At 39.8% G+C, this 18,305-nt stretch overlaps 2 protein-coding genes across 2 annotated transcripts in view; both read left to right on the top strand.

Moving 5' to 3' along the window:
• Positions 1-18,305, top strand: part of raskol (Ras GTPase-activating protein raskol) — a 220,731-nt gene that overhangs the window by 83,298 nt on the left and 119,128 nt on the right. The window lies entirely within an intron of this gene.
• LOC137497081 (uncharacterized) lies at positions 9,970-10,741 on the top strand. Its single transcript, XM_068225713.1, has 2 exons — positions 9,970-10,123; positions 10,333-10,741. The coding sequence occupies exons 1-2, from the start codon at positions 10,107-10,109 to the stop codon at positions 10,739-10,741; spliced, it is 426 nt and encodes a 141-aa protein (XP_068081814.1). The 5' UTR covers positions 9,970-10,106.

The following is an 18,305-nucleotide window of genomic DNA, read 5'->3' as shown; positions in this document are numbered from 1 at the left end:
AGTAAATAAAATTAAAAAGATCAGCCATATGTCACCCAGTAGAGTTCCCGTTTTTGTACCATCTGGGAGAGTAAATGAGAACGCCAGAATTGACATGTAAGCAACATAAATGACGTTAGATCAAGATGTCTACACACCGTAGATGGGGCCGTACGGATGTTGTTATTATTATTATTATTATTATTATTATTATTATTATTAATGTTGTGGAATACAAGGGCAATAGAAGGGAAGAAGTGGCAGGGCCTAGGTGACTGAACAAAAGACTACACAAAAATACTTTAAATTTTGAATGTATTCCCAAAATTATGTTTTCAAACTTTTTGTTTTGTTTTCAGTATTATTTTCAAAGCAAACAACAACAAAAACAACAACAACAGAGAGTAACAAGTAATAACAACAGGAATATAGAAGGGATTTTACAAAATAACCTTTACGGTTTAATCATTAAGAGGGGAGAAAGAGCTTCAGTTTTACAAGACTTATTAGCCGCTGCCATGGTCGTAGCTGAGAAGCAGAAGCTTCCCAACAGTTCAGTTGCACAATACAGAGGAGATAAAACTCCCAAATTTCATTATCAACGACCAGATCGGTCCAGGATTCACATCAAGGTACCTCAAGGTACCTTATCACCTTCACCCAACTTGACACTAGCTGCCCTTGTTTCAAGAGGAAACAGCAACACAACATTTGGGATCCGAACCATCCAGAAAATAGGAACAGAAGCTCATACTACACGGCCGAAAAATGACAATAAATAAAGGTAAATTAGAAAAGACCGAAAATAAAACAGGCTGGGATTCTGAACCCACTCAAAGCAATCCCGTGACATGACTTGCCATAAAACCTAATAGGGCAGAAGGCCCGGTGACACACAGGATAAGCCATACATGTTGGTGTCGAAGGCGGGAAATAAATTAATTGCCGAAAAGTATAGAGAAAAATTTATTTTTTAAATTTATTTTTGTCACCTAAAAGCAAAGTGAACAAGGGAATCGAGGGTCCACACTCGTACATCCTTAAGAATTACATGATACCCACCAGGATTGTTTCACTCCGTCCGCAGACAGCACAGGTAACCTGCTTTTAAAATCAAGGTAAACGCGGCTCATCCTAACCGTTACATGTTAGAGGTGATCGCTGGTATCTTCACGTCGCCACACGCAAGTATCGGTAAGTTAACTTGTTAGATAAACATTCTTGCCGCCTACCTTACTTGTTGCCCCAGCTTGTCCGTAGCCCCCTGTGAGAATAACCTGTTGTCGCTGCGTTCAACAAGATCCAGATCGATCCATAAGGTCCGAGATTACCAGTATTTACAGGGGTGAGCTGGGCGGTGATTTGTTGGTTTAATTTGAACTGACAGTAGTGGCAGTTTAGAAAAAGAAGACTAAACCTTTCTTTTGCCAACTCCTAAACAGTTACAATACTCTATTAAGTCGTATGCAATCTAAGTCCCTAAGTGGCACTCCAAAATCGAAAGTAGTTAAAAACTGTCAAAATCTATTAAAAACTTGAAAATCAAGTAATCTTAAAAAAGTTCAGCATATTTCCATGAGTTCACCGCTCTCAGGCGTTTAAGATGTTGCCTATCGTTAGGGAGAGGCCTTACTGATGATAAAATAATAATAATAATAATGTGCTCTTTTATTGCTGTTGAATAGTGTCCTAAAAATCTGCCCTCGGGTTTAACTGTTATTGCTGTTGCTGCATTTTACGGATTAATTGTCTGACTCGATGACTGAATGGTCAGCGTACTGGCCTTCGGTTCAGAGGGTCCCGGTTCGATTCCCGGCCGGGTCGGGGATTTTATCCTTAATTGGTTAATTCCAATAGCTCGGGGGCTGGGTGTGTGTGGCGTATTCAACATTAGAAATCATCCTAGGTTGGGCTCTCATCTTCACAGACATGCAGGTCGCCTAATAGGCCGTCTACTAGAAAAAGACCTGCACGCCATTATTATACGGATTAATAATCAGCGGGCTTCGTGTTTTATTGTGACCTATTGTCTGCTGTTATCTTATATCGTCGTGATTCTTTGGTAATTTTATAGGGTTTGAGAATTGGGAGAGTTGGAATAAGGTTCTTTCCTAACACTTGCTTGAAGTGTGCATGTGTGAAAGGTGGAACTTAGGGTGAAAACCTTTAGAATGGCTGCAGGATTTCGCGCTTAGTAGCTCATCGGTTTTAGGAGCGAATTGCTCAGTGAAATATACCGCTGGTTGCCTGCCTCATGAATATAGTGAAATGGTCGTTGAATAAATAAATAAATAAATAAATAAATAAATAAATAAATAAATAAATCAAATAATTATATGATTACATACTAATGGAATTTATGCCAGTTTAATTTCGTTACGTTGTGTTTGTTATGATGACTTCAGTAGTCAGTTTCGTGTCCATTATTGAGAACTTCAATATATATACTGTTAGTCAGTAGCGGCGATTGGGAATTAAAAGTGCGGGGGCCAAAAAAAAAAAAAAAAAGTACAGACAACAAACAGTACCTGGGTTTGTGGGATAAAGCGGATGTGGGGGGGGGGGGCGTTGGTGGTGTTATATACATCATTATTGAAAGAAAAGGAAAAGCTACAAAGTGGTAAGCTTTTTGATGCTCTCTGAGCGAATTTCGACAGAGGAGTAAAGGTTGACAGTGCGGTACTGATAGTTTTGTGAGATTTTGATTCAATACTATACAATAATCCAACGGCCGTAGGCGTGTTTAAAACCGGATCCCGTAAGATCTCCGAAGTTAAGCAACGTTGGGCGTGGTCAAATTTTGGATGGGTTGCCACGTGCTGCTGGTGGGGGGTAAGAGAATGGAGGAGCGGAAAGGAACTGGCCAACCTACCGCACGTAAACTCCGGTTCAGGCACACCTCTGCGGAGGTTCGGACCTGCCTTCGGGCAGAATACACCCTTACCTTACCTATACAATAAAACTTTCACCATAGGAACAATGTTACACATTTATTACAATTAAATAAAAGTGCGGCGTTATTATACAATTAAAATAATTTATTATTTGACTACACACTAAGAAACTAACAGACAGTAAAGAGACTTGCAAACTGACGAATGCGCGCGGCAGGCGGGTGAATAATCATTATGACCTTTGCAAAAAAAAAAAAAAAAAAAAAAAAAAAAAAAAAAAAAAAAAAAAAAAAAAAAAAAACTGGTACCCTTCCTTACAGCACATACAAAGTGCCCACTACTTGCTGTGGCGCTATACAAATCGGTTATCCGGGACAAACGACATTTTGTGCGTATTTTCGCTAACAATTTTGTTGATAATCAACGAAAATAAAGGAAAGAATCAGCTGATAAGACAACAGGGCTTGTACAGATTGCTTTTTTTTTTAAATAATTCCTAGTTTCAACCGGCTAAAATGGAATTAAAATGTAATATTTTTTCGCCAGAAAGCGAGTGTGTGTGCGCGTGGGGGGTAACTGCCCCTCTCGCCCCACCCCCCTAATCACCGCTACTGCTATTAGTGACGAAATGAAATATCACCATTGCTCAAACTAGAAAATAACTAAAGAGTCAGTTCCATTCATTATTCGTTGATGATGTCACAAGGCATCTATACCCAGAGTTGCGTCATGTCGGTTTGCTGTCTGATTGCTTGTTTTTGCACGTGATTATTGTATTTTTACTTTATCGTGCTCGTGGCAGTCTTGACTTGCTGGTCCAAGGAGGCACGTGACGTTGAGGTCAATTATACGAGAGCTTCGTTCACGAGCCACCGTGGAGTGAGATGGGAAGTTCCCTAAGACGTCAGCTCTTACAGCTAAAGCACCCGATACAATCAGTTATATTTATGTAATGAGTGCTCCAGGTTGGCTCCTGGTCAAAAGTTGCTTCAAAGTAACCATCCCAGTTGCCACGGGTCGCACACAGTTTGACTTAATAGTGTTTCCCTCCAGGGTTGTCCATGCATGTTTCGAATGTTATCATTTTGGGCATCGAAATAAAACAAGTTAATGATAGTTGTGTTGAGTGAAGTACAACGAAGTTTATACGCTCAGGAAAATTTTACATTATTTTGTAGCCTATCTAAGTTATGTTTTGATTTTAGAAGCTAAAATCGTATGTTTTTATTGTTATAGGTCATAATCTGGTAATGTATTTTGGTTGTCAGTTTATTTAGAGTATTAAAATCACGTGATTTTATGGCTTGTGATTTGATTTTAAATTGTAATTTGGCAATGCAATTTAGTTCATATGATTTTATGCTTGTATTATATTCTCAATAATGTATTTGAGTACAGTGAACTGTGGGTTAATAAAACCGTGTGAGTATAAAAAATGCCTTATTGTAATGAACCTTGCATATTGTGCATTAGGGCGAAATAGGAGTGCTTGAATTATTATCCAAGTTTCACTTCCGTACTATGCCACTCTCCGGACAAAAGTCTTTTCTTTTTATATACCAATGTTTGAAGTGACCGAATTTATTTTCTTAACTAAGGCCTTCCTTGTTTGTGCTATTCTGAATTTTATGTACTTCTGCCATCGTTAGTTATTTAACTACTCCAGCATATTCATCTATCTCTTTTAAGACTTAATTTCCTAATGTAATATTCCCTTCACCACCTAACTTCGTTCGACTTCATTCCATTACTTCTGTTTTCCATTTATTTATTTATTTATTTATTTATTTATTTATTTATTTATTTATTTATTTATTTATTTATTTTCATCTTGAACTCCTTCTCCAAGAATGTATTCATACCATTCAGCATTCTGTCCAGATCATCTGTTGGCTGAGATAAAATATCATTGGCAAAACTCAAGAGTTTTTATTTTCTCTCACTGAATTGTGATATATTTTCCAAATTCCTCTTTGATTTCCTTTACTGCCTGTTACATATAAATTGGGTAATAATTATAATTTCGTGTGGCTATTCCGAGTCTGGTACAGGCAGACCCTCCGACGAGAATGGGTGGCATGTGCTTTGTATGAGAAACTGCATGTGATTATGGTGGAGGATAGTGCTGTGTGTGGTGCATGAGTTGTAAGGGGACGGCACAAACATCCTTCCCCCGGAAAAAGGGAATTAATCATTTAAAATTAATATCCCTGACGCGGCCGGGAATCGAATCCAGGGCCGTCTAAACTGAAGCGTACTCCACTGACCATTCAGCCAAGGAGACGGACATAAATTAGGTAAATATTAAGTGCAGATTCTAACTTCCTTCACTATTCACTACAGTAAACGAAAAGAGACTCAGCAGTAAAATTTTACCATAATAACTGGAAACCTCTTTCATATCGTAGATTTTATTCGAAAGAACAGTGTACAGGTATTATCCGACTTTCAGTTATTTAGTTATCTGAAGTAGGCTAGTATCGGCCAACATGACCTTGGATAGTCCAGACCATAGTACCTCGTTGTTTGACGGTATTTCGTGAATTGTGAGGCTGTAACTGTGAATGAACGTACGGGTATTGATCAGTTTGTGATAAAAGGTCATCTCGCCTGGTTGTCACACTTCCACGAGCTGAGTAACGGTTCTCTTTGATGATTAGCTTTAATTAACTCAGCGGGAACAGTAGCGTGTGTCGTCGCGTGGGAATTGGAAACTTACATCGCCTGGATTACCGCAAGCTCCGATGAACAATCTAGTCACTTTGTCTTTGATTCATTTAACAGGGCACTTCCATTCATGTTTAACGAGGGGGAACAGCATATCCCCGGTGGAAGGTGTCAGGGGTTCTGGAAGTTTTATTGTGGACTCTCATCCTCTTCTTATATAGACTAGTAGAATGAATTATTCATTCTATTGGGCCCTAAAAATATGATCTGTCCTTCGAGGACCACGAGTTCGAAAACATATCTGTTTTTTCTTAATTCCTAATTTCTTTATCCGTTCTTCCTTTATCCCTTCTTATTCGCTATTTTCATGCTTTATTTATTTATTTATTTATTTATTTATTTATTTATTTATTTATTTGTTTATTTGTTTATTTATTAGTCTGGCTCCTTGGCTGAATAGTTAGCGTAGTAGCATGCAGTTCAGAGATTTCCAGTTTCGATTCCTCGCCGGGCCGGAGAATTTTAACTACGTCAGGTTAATTCCTCTAGCTCGGGGGCTGGGTGTTTATGTTCATCTTAATATATCTTGCCCGGCTCCATGACTAAATGGTTAGCGTGCAGGTGTTTAGTCACAGGGATCCCGGGTTCGATTCTCGGCAGGGTCAGGAATGTTAACCATAATTGGTTAATTTCACTGACATGGGGTGCCGTATATGTGCCGTCTTCACATCATCTTTTCATCCCCATCACGACGCGCAGGTCGCCTACGGGGATCAATTCAAAAGATCTGCAGCTGGCGAGCCGAACTTGTCCTCGGGCACTCCGGGCACTAAAAGCCATACGCCATTTCATTTCATTTCATTTCATTTCATTTCATTAATATATCTTCATTTACGTACAACACATCACATTACAAACGACCATACAAACACGTAATACTGAACACATTCCTCCATATAGGTTTGGTGTCAGAAAGGGTACCCAGCCCTAAAATTGTTCATAATCCACATGTAGTCCTGACCCCAAGTAATTGGGAAAAGGTCAGGAAGAATAAGATTTATTTATTTTATTTATTTATTTATTTATTTATTTATTTATTTATTTATTTCCCTTATCAGCCTCTTTCTTTTCTTCTTTATTTTCATGCCATGTAATGCATTGAAGGTCTCGAAACTATTAATGAGCTAATACCAGCTTAGATTGTCTGACCTTCACACCTATGGTGACAGGCGTCGAGCGACTTCAGTGTTACTAGCGACATGCAGGCTTACGCATTACCTCCCGTAGTTTTTAAACCTTTTGATGTTACTTATACTTCGGATATAAATGTTCATTATAGATGTTAAACCATCTGGCGGTCAGTCTGCAAGCCTTTGTGAAAGAACCAAGCGCCTCCACAATCCTCAGTCTACGACTAGCACTGTGATCTCTTCTAATTCTCCCTTTACCTTGAAATAATTAAAAAAAGCAATCTAACCTTGGACTCGTAGGTCTTTCACTGCTTCTCTTAACTTCTGTGGCCGACTCCATTATTCTACTAAGTGTCCAGTCTCTCTCAATTCGCTTCACAATGATCAATTCAAAACAAAATAAAACGCAGTTTTATAGACCATGCCTGCTTGAATTTTTTGTGTACACTTATATGTAGGATCTTAGAATATTGACCAAGCTCGATAAATGCAGTCGCTTGAGTGCGGCCAGTATCCAGTATTCGGGAGGTAGTGTGTTCGAGCCCCACCGTCGGCAGTCCTGAAAATGGTTTTCCATGGTTTCCCATTTTCAGACCAGCAAATGCTGGGGCTGTACCTTAATTAAGGCCACGGCCGCTTCCTTCCCACTCCTGGCCCTTTCCTGCCCCATCGTCGCCATAGGACCTATCTGTGTCGGTGCGACGTAAGAAAAATAGAATATTTAAAGTTTTAGAGTCAAAGTTTCGGTACTAAAATATGCCTACATTGGTTTCATTTTTCCTTAAAGATGTTTATACAGTTTCAACCGGCTCTCATAGTCATCCTTGTTAGATTTTGATCAGTTGATTTAAAGGGATGGTTCACACTTTCGTCTTAAAACACGAGACACATTGGATTGGATCATGTGCAATCCATGCTCATACTGGCAAACATGTCTGTGATTCATGGCTTCAATGACCAATTCGGTTTTTAAACCAATCAGTAACTGTCATTCACCAAGTATTAGAGTTTTTATTATCTTCCGTATTGTCGCACCTACGTGCAGTTATCTTTTGATAAATTTATCAGAATAGCGCACTCAAACATCTTTATAGCTTCTTATTCTTGGTTTATTTTATATTTATGCACATGTATTATGTCTACTTACTTAATTTTGTGGTTATTCGCTAAGTAGTTAAGTACAACTTGGGCTCTAGATTCTCTCTAGATACATTCTGGAACTACATATACTGTATATTATTACAGATTATCGCATTTGTGGATGCATCGGTGCTACAACTAGGTTTTGCAGGAGGCTTTGTTTCCTGTCTTGTAAGCAGCCGTTTTCTCCTTTCAGTTCATGCATTACAATCACGACTCGCCAGTCTCAGAGCCTGCTGGTCGTACTGATATGCAGATGACCATGCTGCAATATTGTACCTTCCTGTTGTTTGTTCAGTACCATCTTGGCTAATGACGTATCTCAGATACGTGACGTTTTCTCCGGAAGGTGACGGTTCATATGCCAGCCGTCGATTATCTAGACTGTGAAATGTAACATAATAGCATTAAGTTAAACATATAACCGTATTTCTGACTCACTCTGTATATTGCATACGTAAACCTTTGTTCTGAACAAACGTTCCCTCTCGAGACAATTCGATTCACATTAATGTTTCATATACAAGTGACCTTTAAAGAAAGCACGCAAGATTGCATTTTATATGACTGTTGATATCGTGATCACAGCCATGAGATCGCTGAGCCACAAGGACGTGACTTTCCGTTTCAAATATCCCACGTTCATTAGCCGTGATTCGAACTGCAGCAGCTTTGGTGAGAATTCTATGATGCGTCGCTTGATGCGGCAGTTTCTGCTCTGTTGTGTAGTATGGCTACTTGTTCCATTGCTACCTGATAATTATCACAATACTTCAGTTGTTTTTCCTCCGTACGATTCACCTTTGTTACTCGCCTGAACAGTACTATGAACAAAGCCTGTTCTCACTATATCGTTAGAGATCATGTTCGTGGAAAAATATTGTACACCTACATATTTTTTCCGGAACTATTTCTAGAAGTTGATGAAAATACGTTACTTAACTTCAGGGACATCATAGGATAGATTTATATATAATATTATAAATAATAATATGTATTATTTAACAAAATTAATAATTTGTTTAACATTTAACCGCAATTGTTGTAGATTTCTTGTCCTAAAGAGGACAGAGAAATGATTTAATCTTGTCCTAAAAATCCCGGCGAATACTCCTGGAATTTTAAAATGAAAAGTCACGTCCCGCGTTCGGGTTCCACTTAAAACTGGAGGTCCCGATAACTAGCGTTAACTAGTCAGGAAGTCTATATAATGATGTCTCCTTACTATCCGTCATGCTGTAGTTGAGGATATGTATATCTGCATATGGGTGCAATATAGATATAATATACTTATTTTTAAGTGACTAGATATCGTGACCATAGGTGCGTACCCTTAAGAATTGATATTTAATTTCGAAAATCCCACATGCATTGGTCGGGAATCTGTTTGTGTTGGAAAGTGTACCTTCAGTTGGAATCTTTATTTCAAAGACCCCGTAGTGACGATATTTTGCCCCGGAAAGTGTACATATATTTACATGCTGGGAAATGTGCAGAGACGATTATCTTAAATTTAGGTACTCTTCAACTGATTGGGGATTCGATTCTGTGACTTCGAGCTTAGAAGGCGTGCGGCTAACCAACTGTATTACACAGCAGGTCAATACTTACCGTACTTAGTTCTATGGAGAGCTGCAGTCATTTTATAATATTTCTTAGAAAAGCTCTGCACTTGAATGCTTCATTACATAAAGTAACTTTCCTGTTTATTGTTAATGTTATTTACTGACGAGTAATGGTCTAGGCTTATTTTGTTTGACGGTTGTAAAAAGTGCTACATCCGGGCCTTAGGCGGGGCTCGAATGAGCCACCTGCGAGGTCTGAAGTACCCGCCCCTCTCTTCCGCTTGCTGTAGAGCAGCAGTTCGAGGTCATTGACGCTCCGTAGGGACTATGTAGTCCACAATACAGATCCTAATTTGAGTTCATGTCACACGTTGAATGACTGCACATTCCAATTCTAGATCACGCTAGGAGTAAACGTTTTATCATAAGTCCATCAAAATGTAGTGGCCTCTCTTAACCCATTAACGCCTAGCGTTACCATATGGTAACACATGTAATACATTATTAAAGCTGTTACTGTACTTTCAACAGTTGTGCTGGCGGATTGGTACCACTGCTTATCGCTCTATAAGGGAACCGCGCTTACGACAATGTAGCGCTCATTGACGTGTTTGTTACAATAATAGCATACAGACAGTTCAAAAATTGCTATCGCTGAATGTGCAGCAAAAATGGACATCCGCTTCGAGTAAGTGCATTTTTATAAGCTTATAATTATTACATGGATTATTTTTTGGTGTTATACTTATTTGTATAGTGTAATATACATTATATGACCATAACAAATGATTTTACTCAAAACATGTGGAAGTTATAGCTTCCGAATTTCAAGTTTACCATATGGTAACGCTAGGCGTTTATACTCAGTAAAACGTATATTTTGCTTTATTGTTTTAGGAGCGGGTTTTCACTTGCTGAAGCACTGGACATCATTTACAATGATGATATTGACGGTGATGTGTTTATTGAACCACCAATACCAAATATAGACACAGATGAGGATTCTGGAAATGAGGATGAAGGTGGATTAGCTGACAACCTGACGTCTCGTCAATTACTGGCTAACGCTGAAATAAAGTTATCCAACGAAGGAGCTGGACGACCAGCAGTTTCACGGACCTCTCTTAGCGGCCGCATATCAGATTCTGTAAGACTTGATAAAACTGACCACCTTGTCCAGCACACAGAAGGAAAGAAGAGGAAAATGTTTGCTAATGAAAACTGTAAATCCAGTGTGAGGACAATGTGCTTGAAGTGTGGAGTGGGATTGTGCATCGACTGTTATGTTCCTTTTCATACTGGCTAGACCGTGTGGTTTTACAAACACAGAAAGAAGTGATGTGTGTAATATATCAAATGTGAAGTTCTAATTGTTATTGAATTTTAGTAGTATTACATTTAATAATAATCATAATGTAGAATAGTAGCCTGCCGATGATTCAGAGTGTAAATTTTTAATCAAAGTGATATCCAATATAAGTAGGTAGTAGAAGCGCCTAGCGTTGCCATATGGTAACGGCAAATATTTTCAAAACTGAGTGATGAATAACATTAAACATTTCTTTTTCAGTGTGTTTGTGTTACTTAGAGTCATAATAATGTAAAAAACAAATAAAAATTTAGAAAAAAATAATTCAGGCGTTAATGGGTTAAATATCTGTCTCAAGATCGCCTGGGAGTGGCACTAAGTAATACAACATAAACGTGGGATATGAAGTAGAGAAGATAATTTTATTTTGTTCTTTATGATCCTGGCGTAAGAGACGATACCGGCAAGAAAATAAACAGATGCAACTCGAATTGCCTTTAGTTATTACTAGGACCCAATATTACACATATTTATCCATCCATCATCAAACAGAATCCTTTGTGTTTTGAAATAAGAACTCACGAATGTGTCTTCTAAATGAGACAGTGTGTGATGAGGATGAATAGCGCGTGCGAGGAAACATGTCATTTCTATTCCTGTCTCGTACCGCCAGCAGGTGCTTAGTACTTGAACAATGGAGGGTAGGGATGTGATTGGTGCATACATCCTGTACATCCTGTATGTGTGTCCAAAATATGAGGCTTTCTGAGGATTCACAAAAGGATGGGATGAAGCTACTGCCGTTTGGAATTTTATAATATTTATAGCCGGACTGAGTGACCGAGACGACAGAGCACTGTGAGCTCAAATTTGCGAGTTCGGTTCTGCTCCGATGTTGGGGTGGCGTATTTGAAGGTGCTTAAAGGTGTCAACATATTTACTGGCACGTTAAATAATTTGCTGGGGCTCAAAATTCTGCCACCTCGGCGTCTCCGAAAACCGTAAACGTAGTTAATGGAACGTAAAACCGATAGCATTATTATTATTATCATGGATTTTGTCTACAGCGGTATCGTAATCGTACGCACGCTCTGTATCACTGACTGGACTCTCCATGTAATAGAGACCTTCCTTTCTCTAGTCATAATATTTTTTCACAACGTCCGGCTCCTTAGCTGGATGGTCAGCATCGAGGCTTTCGGTTCAGAGGGTCTCGATCTTGATTCCCAGCTGGGAAGGGACTTTTGACTTGTTTGGTTTATTCCTCTGACTCTTCATAATCTCATCACACTAACAACTACAACAGGAACACACAATAGTGAATACATCCTTTCACAAAGAGTTGGTGTCAGGGAGGGCATTTTGCCGGGAAACAGAGCCAAATCCATATTATGTGTGATACAGTTCGTTCACACCCACTACCCCCAACAGGTGGTGGCGGTGATTTTTGTTTTAAGAGGAACTTCAACTAGATTACCATCCTCTCTGAACAAATTGTGCGGAAACAAAAATGAAAATAAAATTAAACTATTTATCAACGGGGGAATTTGAATATTAATTAAAAATAAAACAAACATTTTAAACGTAACTACGTTTTTGGTTGTTTAACGTGTTTAAAGAGCAACAATGAAATGTCATCAATCATCGTTTCACCGCCTGGCGATGGAGCCTAGACTCTGAAACGCGTAACTGGTAATAGTTTTTAATTATTCATAAAGAAATAAACATTTTTTTACAATTTGTTTTACGTCACACCGACACAGATAGGTCTTATGGTGACGATGGGGTAGGGAAGGCCTAGGAGTGTGAAGGAAGTGGCCGTGGCATTAATTAAGGTACAGCCCCAGCATTTGCCTGGTGTGAAAATGGTAAACCACGGAAAACATCTTCAGGGCTGCCGACAGTTTGGTTCGAACCCATTATTTCTTGGTTGCAACATTATTTTGTTAAACCGAAGTAGACATAAAAACATCAAAAGGGAACGTAAGTTCCCTGAGTAACAGAAAACTTGAAATTTAAATGCGCTTGATTACGGCTAGTAGGAGTTCAAGTGTTTCCTGCAGGCCGAGCTTCCGCCTTAAGCCAGAGAGGTCAGCGCACTCTGTGAGGATGAGGGCTTCGGTGAATTTGGAACCACAAGAACACTGGTGGGGGTGGGGTGTCTCCCCTCTTTAGGATGTAACAGTTCGTAGATCTTCCATGCCTTACGTTCGGCCCAGACAAAACTACGGCCTCACTTCCTGAAGGCCAGAAAGAAGACCGCCACACGGCAGTTGTCTTCGTAATTGCTCTCAGTTTGTTAGGAGTTCGGATAGCTAGTCACTTCGATTCCCAGGACACAAAAATGGAAGATAATAATAATAATAATAATAATAATAATAATAATAATAATACACAAACACAAGTAGTAACGATTCTAGCCACCTAATTCCGTTCTAAACATGTATTTCCAGATAATCTACCCATCTCTTTTATAGTCTTCTATTGAATATATTCGTGTGTTGTTCTTCTTGATTTATTTATTGTTCTTGGCATTAATGATGACGATACAGCAGCAACCAATTTCTCCCACAAGGATAAATTCACACGGTGATTCAAAGCAACACCGACACGCCCTACTGTGTTGTAACAGACAGCTGATTGATCATAATTATTTCAAGATGGGACCCATGTCCGGGAATGCATGATTCAGGCACTGTCGTGCGTTAAAATTGACAACACTTCGGATATGGGGATAGGCGTGAGGAAACCTTCGCCAACCCAACAAGAGCATGGTGCAAAAATTACAAAAAGGGCCTCAAATTGTCGACCTCCAACTTGATTGCAGAGTCAACATCGGCGGTGTAGAGCATTGTTGCTGAATCCAAGAATAATATTTCGGAAGATGTGTACAGATATGTCATAGATTTGATGAATATATTTAAAACTAAATTTGTTAACCCGGAAGCAATACTTTTCAGTGTCGATGTAGTTAATATAATCTTTTTTCAGTCTGTTCAACACAAGATATTAATTAATAAGACACTGGTACATATGTGATTGTGTGTATCTCGTAGGCAACGGTACTAGTCATTTATATTTTTTTATTTGGGCTCAACAGACTGAAAATCTTAAAGGTTATTAAAATTAAATAGTCATTCAACATTAAAATACAGGATTTCATAATGTTCGTTAATTAATCTATGCTTTCTCCTCGTCCTCTCCGTCTTTATCAGTCAACAATGATCCGCATTTAGGGCTGTTTTCCAGGTGGCAGATTCCCTATCAATGGTTCACTTAGCCTTTTCTTAAATATTTTCAAATTGATAAATTATTCCAGTCTCTTACTCCTCGTCCTATAAACAAATATTTGCTCCAATTTGTACCCTTGAATTCCAACTTTATCTGCACACTAGCTGATGCACCCGTGCTTCGCTACGGGATTCTCAGAAAGACTGACTTTGCGGTTTTCGTACCTGAAGTCAACATAGGTCATTACAAAAACGTCAGTAGGAATGTAGCGATTAAAAGCAACGTTAACGTATAAAATAATCAAATGAAAAACCGCACATTTCCTCACTTTTAACGAACAGTACTACGGTGCCGATCCAACAGTCCAAAGTTCCAGAGCTGGAATGACCAGGCCGCACACAGCCGTGAACATTATTGCGTTACATATGCACACTGCTCATTCCAATCAGTGCCTCAGAGTAGGGATTGAATAGCTCGAATGCTATGATGAACCAGTGTGTTACGTAACAGTAATAGCAGAAAATTTATGTACCAGAGGAATAGCATGCTAAAGAAGAAAGTTATCTAACTCATCAGCTACTTCCCGCCAATATTCAGGCAGGCTTTTACACTCGGTACGACCGGGCGAGTTAGCCGTGTGGTTAGGGGCGTGCAGCTGTGAGCTTGCATCCCGGAGATAGTCAATTCGAACCCTACTGTCGGCAGCCCTGAAGATGGTATTCCGTAGTTTCCCATTTTCACACCAGGAAAATGCTGGGGCTGTACCTTAAGACCAAGGCCGCTTCCTTCCCACTCCTAGCCCTTTCCTATCCCATCGTCGCCATAAGACCTATCTGTGTCGGTGCGACGTAAAGCAAATTAAAAAGAATACTCAGTACGCAGCAGTAATCCTATCTATCGGCAACAGAAGACACAAAGCACATCACAACAAACAATGGTCAATGTAATGTTATTGTTGATCAATTTTACGAGCTTTCTATATTGTAGACCTTCACATTTAGTTTTTTTTTCGACTATGTGATATTAGGTCGTCTTATAAAATTATTCATAGCGCAGACAATAGTTCCTTATCCTCCGACTTTACATACCGATTTTCATTAAATTCTATTGGCCCATTTTCTCGTGACTCGGCGCTGATATGGACTTAGTAACAAAAATCCAAATTCATGAATATCTCTATGATCATAGCGAGTAGCCAAGGGGGCCCATATACGTGGGCAAGGTGCCCCCCCCCCCCAACTCTCAGGGAAAGGCAAAAATCTAATGTAGTCAGGTGTTTTCCTTGCAAGAAAATTATTTAAAAGTCAGTATTACGTAGAAGTGGTAGTAACGTCTCCCACCAACAGGCAGGGTATTCTACCGCAGAATACAAGTCGCCATTTATCTTCCAAAATATTAAAATTACTACGTACTCCCAGGTCAAGGCCCCCACCGCCCTACAAACTGTCATATGGGCGCCCATGGCCGGTACGGTAACAATGTATAAGATATAAATGATCGGAAATTTAATAATATATAACTTAAGTTATGTGTATTTATCGATACGACCACTAATAACATACCGTAAATATTTGAGAATTAAATTTTAGGCCTTCCCCTAAACTACTATTACACTCAGCGTGAATAAAATTATTTATGGTCTAGATTATAGCGACTTATTCTCCCACTTTGCATACCGATTTTCATTAAGATAGGACCACTAATAACATAAATATTTGAAAATTAAATTTTAGGCCTTCCCCTAAACTACCATTTTACTCAGCATGAATAAAACTATTTATGACCTAGATTATAGCGACTTAATCCCCGACTTTGCATACCGATTTTCATTAAATTCTCTTCAGCCGTTTTCTCGTGATACGTGTATATACATACATACATGTTTGCAACATTTTCGTCAGAAATCACCCAGAACAAATGGTGCTGACAGTCTCGTTATTGTGATTACCCCAATGAATATCTGTCCTAGATACTTAACGGTGATTCCCATAAGGTACTGTCGCCCCATTAACACAGTAATTAAAACTGAGATGACTTTTTCTCTTTGTGGAACTTCCAACCTGACTTTACCATCATACCATGGTCTGCTATCCATCTCACAACATTGTCTACTTCTTTTTGTAATCGCTCACAATACTGTAACTTATTTACTACTCCGTTCTTCATCAGACGATGAAATCCTGCTCCAGGTTTGAAAATCTAGATCTTGAGAACGCTTTTGGAATGACGTGATTGGCAACCAGCACTTGAAACTGCCTATATGCGAGGGACCACTGGCAAGTTAAATACCCGTTTATTACCGAGCTCGATAGCTGCAGTCACTTAAGTGCGGCCAGTATCCAGTAATCGGCAGATAGTGGGTTCGAACCGCACTGTCGGCAGCCCTGAAGATGGTTTTCCGTAGTTTCACATTTTCACACCATGAAAATGCCGGGGCTGTACCTTAATTTTTTTTTTGCTAGGGGCTTTACGTCGCACCGACACAGATAGGTCTTATGGCGACGATGGGATAGGAAAGGCCTAGGAGTTGGAAGGAAGCGGCCGTGGCCTTAATTAAGGTACAGCCCCAGCATTTGCCTGGAGTGAAAATGGGAAACCACGGAAAACCATCTTCAGGGCTGCCGATAGTGGGATTCGAACCTACTATCTCCCGGATGCAAGCTCACAGCCACGCGCCTCTACGCGCACGGCCAACTCGCCCGGTGTACCTTAATTAAGGCCACGGCCGCTTCCTTCCAATTCCTAGACCTCTTCTATCCCATCGTCGCTATAAGACCTATCTGTGTCGGTGCGACGTAAAAAAAAAAAAAAAAACCCGTTTACAAAGCAGAAATACATGTATCCTAACATGTTAAAACCGATAGGAGCTGAAGGAAAATTAAACATACACAGTGCATAGCATTAAACGTGAGGACGGAGAATAATTCGGAAGACACTTCCGTATGTTTTGGAATCTTTTATGGTAACACTGGTGCAGAGATTAGTGGACAAGGTCAAAGACGTGCGACTACGTGCTCAGTATTTTAGTCACTGAATGGATTCGACTGATAAGGTCCTCTTTTGATGAAACAGGAGTCTCGTACAATCTCTGCACCAAAGATGTACGCTCTGTCATCAAGTTGGAGGTGGACAGTTCGAACAACATTTGTAATTTAACGCACTATATAATGCTCTTCCGTGGTTTGTGGAGGTTTCTTCACAAACTGTGGAACGCACGCCTATCACCACATCCAAAGTGTTACCAAATTTTGACGCCCCACAAACAAACCATGCATTTCCGGAGAGCGCTCCCCTCTTGAAATACGCTTGCTGTCCCACAGAACATACTATAAACGTTGTCGGTGTTGTTTTCAATCACGATGTATAAGGTCACATAATGCCTTAGGTCTCGAAATCTAACTTTAACAACAACGAGATTCCTCACGCCTCATGGTATTCCACTTGGTATCTTCTATCTTGGACGTGAAGACGGAGGATAATTCGGAAGATTACACCTAATTTCGTTTTTGCTATCGGTATCACGTTGGGATAGCGATGGGATAGGAAAGGGCTGGTACAGGAAAGGAAGTAGTCGTTGTAACTAAGGTACTACCCCAACATTTGTCTGATGTGAAAATGGGTAACCACGGGATGTGGGGTTTGAGCCCACAACTTCCCGGATACAAACTTACAGCTACGCGGCCCGCACCACACATCCTACTTGCTGGGTGAAAAATAAACATAGTTTTGTTTTCTAAAAATCAAGTGGAATTTGCACGTGTTTATTGCCATTCAGTGTACGTCCTGGTAAGGTGGACCAGAGCCAGTGTGAGTCACACATTCCCATGTGAGGTGATGGTCACGCTCTGTCCAGTCTTCCGTGTACACAACATGTCAGTAGCTAGCACCTTCTGTTCCAGAGAATGATAACATTGACGTATTAACACCATAGACTGCCATTTATCACGTCGTTCACAAACATATTAAAGAATTGTACGTGGACTGCCTTGACTTCAGAGTCGATGGGCAATTATTGTTTGCTGGCTCAGATGTTAGAGCGCTTGTCTTCTGAGCCTAAATTGACAAGTTCAACCCGGCTCAGTAGGGTGGTATTTGAAAGTGCTCAAATACGCTAGCCTTGTGTCGATAGAGAAGCTCGTATGGAACAACATTCCGACACCTGGTGTCTCTAAAGATCGTAAAAGTAAAACCAGTACCATTATTATTCAATTATTGTTGTTGTTACCGAGCGAGTGGCTGCACGGTTTGGATCACGTAACTGTCAGCTTGCACTCGGGAGATAGTGGGTTCGAACCTCACTGTCGACAGCCCTGAGGATGGTCTTCTGTGA

Source organism: Anabrus simplex, chromosome 1 (assembly GCF_040414725.1).
Source record: "Anabrus simplex isolate iqAnaSimp1 chromosome 1, ASM4041472v1, whole genome shotgun sequence".
NCBI lineage: Eukaryota > Metazoa > Arthropoda > Insecta > Orthoptera > Tettigoniidae > Anabrus > Anabrus simplex.
This window is presented reverse-complemented; position numbering and strand designations above follow the sequence as displayed.